Source organism: Pseudorasbora parva, chromosome 23, assembly GCF_024679245.1.
Source record: "Pseudorasbora parva isolate DD20220531a chromosome 23, ASM2467924v1, whole genome shotgun sequence".
Taxonomy (NCBI): Eukaryota; Metazoa; Chordata; class Actinopteri; order Cypriniformes; family Gobionidae; genus Pseudorasbora; species Pseudorasbora parva.
Genome location: NC_090194.1, coordinates 14,300,376 through 14,311,282, shown reverse-complemented (window position 1 = coordinate 14,311,282; position 10,907 = coordinate 14,300,376). Strand labels below are relative to the sequence as shown.

At 37.7% G+C, this 10,907-nt stretch overlaps 1 protein-coding gene across 1 annotated transcript; it reads right to left on the bottom strand.

Annotated features, from left to right (window-relative positions):
• Positions 1-5,120: 5,120 nt before the first annotated feature.
• aplnrb (apelin receptor b) lies at positions 5,121-6,339 on the bottom strand. Its single transcript, XM_067432768.1, has one exon. The coding sequence runs from the start codon at positions 6,258-6,260 to the stop codon at positions 5,181-5,183; it is 1,080 nt and encodes a 359-aa protein (XP_067288869.1). The 5' UTR covers positions 6,261-6,339; the 3' UTR covers positions 5,121-5,180.
• Positions 6,340-10,907: the final 4,568 nt, after the last annotated feature.

Genomic DNA, 10,907 nt, shown 5'->3' with positions numbered 1-10,907 from the left:
CAAGCTAACTGGCGGGGTAAATCTGGGTTAATATTGTTTTGTATGTTTTGTTTTTTTTTTATTGTAGTTTTAGGTTTTGTAAAATGTTTGTGGGGGAAAAGTGTTTTTGAAACTTAATATACTCCTATTAAATGTTGTATCTTATCTTACATATTTTGTTTCTAGATTGTAGACACATATTTATTAAATTTAAATTAAATTGTTTTAAATATATATAAATAAAATGTTATTTTTTTATTTTATCTAATTATATAAACGCAGCAACACTTGAGGGCAGTGACGTATGTGACTAATACATTGCAAATTAAGTAAGACTCCCAGTCTAACGTTCCTGGAATGATTGTCTTGCTAGTTTCAGAGCACACTTGTCCTCTTGTTTTTTTTTTTTTTAGTGTGACAATCGCCTGCATTCAGAAAACTGGACAGCTTACTTATTACCATTTGAATAAGACGATTTAAATTATATTCACAACTACACTGCTGTACATGCATGCATTCATTATTTTATTTTATTTTATTTTAGTTTTTTGAGCTGGAGATCCTAACTGTACATTTAAAAGGAGTAAATTAAATAAGACAAGCAAAAAAAGTTAAATCGCACCTGCACGTTAAACACAGTCCCCAAAGCAAAAAGCATATTAGGCCTATGAGCAATTGAGGATACTTGATTACATTGTAGTTTTAGGTCTTTTATGTCTTGTTTTTTTTAACCAAATTAAGTTTTGTGGGAGAAAAAGTTCTTGAAACTTAATATACTCCAATTCAATTTTGTATCTTATATGATTGAGATAGATTCACACACAGCCTTAATGGGGGTGGGGGTTGAGAGAAGAAAGCAGAGGCGCACAGATAGATAGAATGTTAATAGACGTTAAGTCTCCAGTGTGGCACGCCCGTCAAAACCGAGAGTTTCTGAGAGAGCCTCAGAACCAGTGTAGACAATTAGCCTATTACTTATTAGTTTTATTACTTATTTAGTTATTATATGTTTTTGAATGTTTTTTTTAAGTTGACCTAGGACAACAGTATAAAAAAAATAAAAAGACACTTCATGACACCTTTAAATAACACAAAAATACAGCGCTATTGACTTTAGATCAGGTTTTTGTTGGTCAATGGCGCAGCCGTTTTCAGTTGCCTCAAAATAGCAACACACCAACAAATGCGCTTGAACACACCTTATTTTCAGACCAGGACGTCTATGGGCACACAAATGGGTGCAAATGCATTTGCCATTTAAACAACGTGGCGCTGGATGTGAAAATGATAACTGAGTCTGGCTGAAATGAGCAAAAGACACACAAAAACGCAATACGCCAGGTGTATGACAGGGCCTCAAGGAATATATAATCATAATAGGTCAGGCTATCGTCTCTTAATTGTCTGTCTTTTCTCTGATGCTGAAGTGTGTAATTTCTGTACCATTAAAACATTATCCGATGGATTTGCAAGAATTAATGTTTTCAAACACTTTTTCCTCAAACAATCTCCCCCTGTCTTCCATTGGTTGGCAAACAGACTGCCCCGCCCCCAAACTGTTATTGGCCACAACATTGGTTGCACCTCAGGATGCTCAAATAAACAGAGCCATGTTTTGTTTCACAGTTTTTACAGTTTTTTGAAACTCCACAAAGGACTTCCTTATTATCTAGAGTATATTAAAATAAAGAAAAAAAATTCTCATATCCAAAAATTGACTAAGCAGAATGTCAAGATAAAGAAAAAACAAAAATGTGTATCAGGAAGTATAGAGATTCACTTTTTTTAAAAGGAGTGAGTTACAAACGATTTTTCATGTTTTATTTCACGCTCTCTTTGTCTGACTTTACACTGTCAGGTTTCCCACTTCCAGCATATACGTGTTTCACTTTAAAGCACAGGAAGCAGCTCATTTAACATATGCAGCTTCACACCATGAAATTCACATTTATCAGGGAGATTCAATTACTGTTCCAAATCTTTACAACATCTTTGAAAATGTCCCTACAATATATCGTCCAGATTTTCTTTGAAAACCTAAGGTATAATTTGACACCTGTGGGCATTTGATCTGTGCCCACACACTGCAGCTGTTAGCACAGAAACACTGGACACGTTTGCAGCAGACGCCAGAAACACACATTAACTTTACATCACCCTGTTCTAGGGTTGTTCTTCATTTTTGCATTCATGTCTTTTGAATACTCAGGCTCCTATTCAAATAGTAAATGTTCCTTCACTTGGCATTCTGTCTTCATATTTCACTTTACATCCCTGACAGAAAACAAATAAACAAACCAAAATAAACACAGAGGTGGTCACTAGCCCACACACATGCCAGCAACTGCAAACACACATACAGAACAGACTGGTTCTGTCTCTATAAGGGCCATTTATATAAAAGAAACACCCTCTATTCTTCACTTTTCCTCCTCTATCTTAATGCCCCACCCTCTTGCGTCTGCTTTTTGTTTCCCGCATTACAGACATGTGTTTTGCCCGCCTCATAATCCCTGTACTGTATGTTCAGTCTGTCCACTATTCTATATCTATTATGCAGTAATCTTCAGATTCGATATATAATTCACGCATTTATTAACTGCCTGTTTGTGTTTACTTGCGCTCTTAAACAAATGGTTTGTTTCAATCCATGTTTGGGTCAAATATGGACAAACACATCCATTGGGTTTAAAAATGTAATTAAAATATTGAAACCCAAAGGTTGGGTTTGTCCATATTTGACTCATTGACTTATTATGAGTTGAAACAATCTAGCATTTTTTAGAGTGTATATATTTACATTTATTAATGAATCTACTAAATTCATTAAATTCATAGTTGCTGCAGATTGATAGCCAGCTGATCTGGTTATCTTATCTTATCTTAAATCCTAAATTAGATTGATTCGTTTTAAATGATGTTTGTATAAGCCAATTGTGAAATGTTAAATGTCTGTCTGAGTATGCTGCATATGTACTTTCCCTATACAGGGATAAAAAAAGCCAAATAAATAACTTAATTCAGAAGTGAGTCAATCCAAATTGAGAAATGCTAGACAAATGGTAACTTTTTTTTTCTTTTCATTTCTAGCAGTTACAAACTCACACGTTGTGCTAACTCTACAAGCAAATAACGTTTTAAGCTCATTTGTGGTTTCATCTGTTTGTTTGTTTGTTGTTTGTTGTTGTTGTTTGTTTGTTTTGTGTTTTTTTATTTATTATTATTATCATGATCATCTCTGCTATTAATAATAACCACTCCCTTTATTATAAAGGACACATATTTGTCCATGCAAAAGACATCAGTGCCACTAATTGCCTCAGATTAGCACAGTGTCTCCGACAATGATTATATCCTGACCAAAGCTTATTAGGGAGCTTAGTCATAAGAGGGCTGTTTAGGATCTTATGACCCTCCATATGCAGCAGAACATTTTTTATAAATGCTATTCCCCCCCCCCCCCCTTTTTGTTTTTGTTTGTTTGGTGTGAAAAATACCTAGTTAATTATACATACTAAACAATACTGTGATTTTTTTCTAATGGGAAATCTAATAATTTTATAATTTTTTTAATTTAATTAAATATTATATATATTTATACATTTATAAAGTATAACAAATTATATATATATATATATATATATAATTATTTATTACTTTTATATTATATGATAAATTATAAATGTATAAATATATATCTAATATGTTATTAAACAGAAAGTGATAAAATTATGAGAATATATATATATATATATATATATATATATATATATATATATATATATATATAAATAATATATATATATATTTTTATTTTAAATTTGTAACTAATTAAATAGGAAATTATATTATTGTAATATAGTTGTGTACTAAATTAATTTGATTACGCTTATTTTAAGTATTTGCAAGTAACAAGTGAGGATGTTGTAACATTTCTTATTTTAAAAAGTTTGTATCTCTTGACATCTCAAAAAGTTCATGTTTTAGGTGATTTAAATCATTTTTTGTGTCTTTTTTAAAGAGATCTTTGTTGCGTCTGTGTACACAACATAAACATGGTTTGAGGCAGAATAAAACAAGAAACACAAGGAAATCAGCTTTAAACATGCATTTCCTGTCAGTCACTTGCTTTGATTTTGAACTGACTGAGGACAATAAAAGACAAAGCATCTAGCCTCGGCCCTGCGTTAACAGGAAAACAGCGCACATGAGGGAATGTTACAGACATTCCAGTCGAATCCATGAGCTTTAACGGATGACACAGCAAGAGGCATAAACCAGAAAATTTGTAATACACATTTTATTCATAAAGTACTGCATAAAAGAATCATACAGCGGTGTTTTCCACAAGGTTGTGTCAAAATAAAGTTGACTTGCACACATTTCATATAGCTCACACTCACACCCACAGTATCTCATCTGTCGAAGCTGCCACCTCTTAATTGGCCGTCCCTTTTCGCCGACAACATTTGTCAACTGCCATCTGTCTGTCTGAGTTCACCCCCCTCCAGGTTTTCGTCTCCCCAAAACACCCCCCTCCCCCCATGAAAGTCTTTAATCAAGCTGCAACACTTCTTCTCAAGTAAGGCTCCCTCCCATCCCTCCCTCCCCTTTCTTGTCAGTTTAGATAAGACAGACTGGCCACCAGGGTTCTTATCTCTGCCCCTTACGAACAAGTGCTTAATGGACAAAAAAATAAACAAGCGTGGTAAGGAGCATGGTTAAATGCAATAATACAGTTTCAAAAGTAAAGAGTTCATAAATTGCTCTCAAACCCTTCCGTGGGCCACCCTGCAACTCCAAAGTCACAACAGAGTCTGTGAAGCTCAATCTCCAGATGCAACTCGGAGGCCGCAAGAGATGCAGAGGGAAGCAGAAAAGCCCTCGCTCGTTCCCCTCAATGTACATTCAACTCTGTCCCGCACGTCTGGAGTGCAGCTGTCGGAGGCGGTCTGCTCTCCAGAAGCTGCTTGTGGTCTCAGAGACACCAGGACAAACAGACTGCATCGAGTTCTTCAGAACCAGACGTAGTCCCGGGACAGGGGAAGCTGGTTCCTCAAGTTCCCACAATCAGATACAAAAGGAAAGTCTTCTTGTCCCCAGCAAACAGAGTTACATTTGAGTTCTTGTGAAGGATGTAACAGTTTGAGGGAAGTTCCTGCTTGTTACCCCAAATCTGTGTCACCCTTCCACCTGCCTCCTCACACCTTAGTAGCCAGCGACTGGGCCTCGGTCTTCTGGGAAGAAAGGGAGCTGGCAGGACTGGCATGAAGGACTTTCTTCAGGTTGAGGAGGCAGAGGCACTGAGAGCGGAAGCGGAGGTCAAAGAAGGCGTAGAGGAGCGGGTTGAGGCAGCTGTTGACATACGCCAGGCAGGTTGCGTAGGGATGGGCCAGCAGAAGTAGGTTCAGGAAGGTGCAGGAGTCGGGCGCCAGGTTCAGGTACGACAGGGCGTCCATGGTCTTCACAACATGGAAGGGCATCCAGCATGCAGCAAACACCACCACCAATGTGGTAATGATCTTCAGCAGGCGACGCTTGCGCTGGTCCTCCTTGCGCAGGCTGTTGAAGTGACGTGTGACGGTGCAGCCGATGAATCCGTAGCACACCATCATGGCCAGAAGGGGGATCAGAAAGCCAAGGGCCGTGGAGGAGATGCTGAGGCCTGCAATCCAAAAGGCCTCCTGGCCCTGTTTGCTCACCACCAGGCTGAAGTCCATGGCGCAGGAGGTGCGGTTGGTCTCGGCATCGTACACCGTGGTGCGGAACAGCAGGGTGGGTGAAGCCAGCACACCCGAGAGGAGCCAGATGGTGGCCAGCGAGGCCCGCATGTGTCCTCTGGTCCGCAGCTGTGTGCTGGTGAGGGAGTGCACGATGGCCATGTAGCGGTCCAGGCTCAGGCAGGTCAAGCAGAAGACACTGGCGTACATGTTGAGCAACACCACATAGCTGCTGATCTTGCAGAGGGCCACGCCAAAGGGCCAGTGGTATCCCAGGCCAGTGTAGACGGCCCACAGAGGCAGAGTCACCACAAAGGTCAGGTCAGCAAGAGCCAGGTTTCCGATGTAGACATCCGCAGCTCTCCGCTTGGACTGAGCCCGCCACACTGTGAAGATGACCACACCATTGCCGGTGAGGCCCAGGATGAAGATGAGCATGTAGAGCACAGGAATCAGTGAATATGACGGTTCCCACTCATCAAAGTCACACATTGAGTTGTTTCCTGTCTCGTCATAATAATCTTGGTTGTAGTCAGCAGTCATGTTGTCCATTTCATTCATTCCTCCGAAAATCTTGAAGTGTTTAAAGTATCCGTAGACAAGAGATCTAAATGATCACAGAGAAGTAGCTTGTGATGCGTTCAGGTCAGAATGTACTTTCAGCTGGACGAACGGTGGCTTTTAAACCCTCAGGATCTCACACCCCCCTTCCCTCACCCCTGACCCCTCCCCTCTACCCCAGCGACCCCTCCTCCTTCCCGCACTGCAGCCTCCACAGGAAAACCCACAGGATTAGTCAACGAAATAGCCTTCAAAAATAACAAGTAAACAAAACTATTTACTAGTGGAACTACTTATAAACAGCATCAAAAATAGTCGTGCACCACTGCTGTAAATAATGCTGCAAAGGAAGAGAATATCTAACGTGATAGAGCTCTGCTTCACAGTGCTTCACTTCATACGCGAATAAACGACTGCTATAATTATTACCGTGTAGCCTATACGATTGCATTTTCAGGAGAAACAGAATGAATGGCACTACTTTAAAATTAAACACGAAATTTCTCTATCTCGTGACATGTCAGGACCTGTGTTTTTGCCCTGTACGGATGAATTGATATTGTAATGGACGAATGCGAATGTGTGAACAACAGTCTATTAGCTGGACGATGCTCTAATTTCCATTCCAATGCGTTTGACTCTCCGCTTACTGATTTGCCCGAACAAGATCATATTTGTCCCAGTTAATCCGAGAAATGCGTATCATAACCCTTGTTTGAGCAAAAGACTTCTCGGAGTTTTCAACCTGAAATGTATCCTATAATTTATGTTGAAATGCTAAACCTCCGCGTTTTCTCTCGTTTTCATTTGTCTTACAGTTCTTCGATTTCACTTCAAATAATTGTTATTAAAAAAAAAGAGGCAATAATGTACAAGTAATAAATGCAATAATTAAAACGACATCATGTGTTGAACTAGCAATCACGGTGCCAACAATGTTTAAACATTAAGAAAGATATTCTAACCTACATTAAGAGACTGTCAAATAATCAAATAATAAGCTAATGTAAATGTAATACACACAATAATGATTAATGTATTCATATTTTGTGTTAAACCATGTCTGATGATAAATAATGTCAATAAATGTAAAAAATAAATAAAGGTAACCCTTTATTTTACACTGTCCTTGTTACATGTTACTTACCAATAACAGTAAAATATGCATAATTACATGCAACTAACCCTCAACCAAACCCCAATCCTTCCCTAACCCTATAGAACATCAGTACTTATATAATTACACTTTAACAGTAACACCTTCAAATAATGTGTAACCAAAATAAATAAATAATACCTCACAAATATGGATACATATAAATAAAGTCTATATTTTAAGTATAATTTGTCCTCAAAGTAAATACATTCACAAAGAAATACACAAAGAAATAATGCATGAGGTACTCAGACACCAACCATGTAAAACATGTGTTTGTTAAGCTAAAAATATTTTAGATTTATAAATCCACTTCCTTTTTTGAGATTTTTATTTTTAAGTCTATCTATCTATCTATCTATCTATCTATCTATCTATCTATCTATCTATCTATCTATCTATCTATCTATCTGTCTATCTGTCTATCTGTCTATCTATCTATCTATCTATCTATCTATCTATCTATTTATCTCTGTCAGTATCCATCCATCCATCCATCCGTCCACAGTATGTTATATGCTGGTAAAAAATAAATGAATGAATTTATGAATAAATTAAAAAAGAAAGAAAGAAAGAAAGAAAGAAAGAAAGAAAGAAAGAAAGAAAGAAAGAAAGAAAGAAAGAAAGAAAGAAAGAAAGAAAGAAAGAATTACTTTTACAGAGTCTGCAACAAACTCTATACAAAACCGCTTATCATAAGAACCATAAGATTCTTTCATTATACTTTATTCGGTTTAGTAAACACAAACATCATCCCCTTGTCAGTTTGTATTAGAAGATTACACAACATCCACAAGCAACTGTAAAAGACAGAAGTTCCAGAAAAGAAGTCAGATATTTGCTAAATAAAACAAAAAATAGAACTCAAATAGAATCCCACCCACATCTGAATGCAAAAATAAAATTCATTCTAACTCCATCAGGTCTAAAAGTGCCGAAGTATTGTATAAACTATATAAACAGGGTTTAAAAAAAAACTGCAAGGGAAAAAGAATGATATTATCAAGAATAGGAATGGGTCGACTAGGACATTCTAATCCTGTAAATGACAAAGTCGCCAGCAGAGAGTTGAGGTTTATTTGACTGTAAATGGCAGATATCAGCCAGAGCATTTGGCTCTGCAGTATTACTGTCTCAGAGTGAAGGAGCAGACGGGAGGTTTCACTCGGCACCCTTCCTCGTCTCTCAGCGATGAGGCGTCAGTGGCGCCGAGGACCTGACCCGCTCAGACACAACTATCCCTCCCTGACCCTATCCTACACACACACACACACACACACACACACACACATTGGCCAGGCTCAGGACGGGAGGCAGCAGCGTCTGTAAGTGTTGTGACATCTTTAAAATGACTCAACATGTGCTTTAGATTGTGTTTTCCGGCTGTTTGAATCTCTAAAACTCCCTCTAAACATCAAGCAAAATGGTTCTTTATCGGCATCGATGGTTCCATTCAATGAGACCTTTCCATTCTTTGTTGTGGAAAAAGTTTGTTAAGATTATTAAAATGTTCCGCACAACAAGAAAATAATGTTCCTTTTAGGAACTGCTCACTAAAAGCTTCTTTTTGGAATCCAAAATGGTTCTTGTGAAAAACAGAATCTCCCTACAGTTTATTTTTATATATACTTCAATGAAAAAGCTAAAAGCTGTGTTATCTGAAGCTAAATCAGAGATCATGCTCTCCCCCCTTCAAACACACACACACACACACACATCACAGGTGGCACTGGACTTATCTCCCCTTGATTTTAACAGGAGAGATATGATAATGGGACAAATGGTACAGATAGATATGCAAATGCCTGACAAAAGCAATTGGCGGTCCAACAACTGCCAAACTGTTTATTCCTTTGCAATTAAATTTATTTCCGTAGGTCTCAAGTGTCCTCTATCCAAAATAAAGTATCTTATATCCGTCTCTAAATGGCACAGTGTTGTTTAAACGTTAAGTGATGGGACTGAAACTGCTATAAAGATCTATGGTCTTCACACATGAGAGAGTTTGATGTGGTATTTGCATGCACACACCATACATGGAATGAATGGCAAGCGCATTAGACCACACACACACACACACACACACACACACACACACACACACACACACAGGGAGAGAGTCCGGGTGACAGAGCTCTCCGAGCAGCTGGATTCAGAGCAGCCTCTTTGATCCGTTGTATCCGACCTTGGCCATGGATAATAATTGACTCTGTTTTTCAGAAGTTAACCGACTCAATGTGCACCGCAAATGAACTGCTTAATAAGGACAAATGTGTACACGGCATCTGTGTGAGGACCGCAAGGGATTTAGGAGTACAAGTATATGTTTTTGACAACTGAGAAAACACATAGACCTTCTGACAGAGGAGAACAATTGTGCTTATTTACTTTTCAACCAAATTAAATCTTAACAAAACAGCAGTTGTCGACCATCAGCAATAATGTAGAATAGTTTTCACTTGAAATAAAATGTTATTTAAATTAATGTTTCAGTATTTTGAAGCAAACTGTTTTATCATGGTGTCATTTAATTTTCTTATTCAACTGCTTTTCAAGTCACATTTTATACTTACTGGTAAACAAGTTCATGTTTTCAATACTTTTCTTTCATTATACTTTATTTGGTTCGGTAAACATAAAAAAAATATTTACTACACCACTAAACATCAACCTGCCATCTTTTGGTAAAAAAATATGACAACAATAATGAGAAAGACTTGATCATAATATTGAACTTAGTGCAAGAAGACACTGAACATTGGCTTAATATCATTGTAAAAAAAAGAAAGAAAAAAAAGTCACCTTCACAAACCAGAAAATATATATATATATATATATATATATATATATAAAACATATTTAGTCAGCCACAAAAAGTGTAATTTTCATCATAGGTACACTTTAAATATGAGAGACAGAATGAGAACAAAAAATCCAGAAATTCACATTTAAATTCACAGAGATTTTTTAAGAATTCATTTGCATATTATGGTGGAAATTAAGTATTTGGTCACCTACAAAAAAAGCAAGATTTCTGGCTCTCACAGGCCTGTAAATTCTTCTTTGAGAGGCTCCTCTGTCCTTCACTCGTTAGCTGTATTAATGGCACCTGTCTGAACTCGATATCAGTATAAAAGACACCTGTCTACAACTTCAAACAGTCAGACTCCAAACTCCACTATGGCCAAGACCAAAGAGCTGTCAAAGGACACCAGAAACAAATTTGTAGACCTGCACCAGGCTGGGAAGACTGAATCTGCAATAGGTAAGCGGCTTGGTGTGAAGAAATCAATGGTGGGAGCAATTATTAGAAGATGGAAGATATACAAGACCATTGATAATCTCCCTCGATCTGGGGCTCCACGCAAGAACTCACCCCGTGTAGTCAAAATAATCCCAAGAACGGTGAGCAAAAATCCCAGAACCACATTCACCTATTGAATGACCTGCAGAGAGCTGGGACCAAAGTAGCAAAGGCTACCATCAGTAGC

What these genes read in the sequence shown, in the direction of transcription:
- aplnrb (XM_067432768.1), bottom strand. Translation starts at nt 6,260, where the DNA reads ATGAATGAAATGGACAACATGACTGCTGACTACAACCAAGATTATTAT.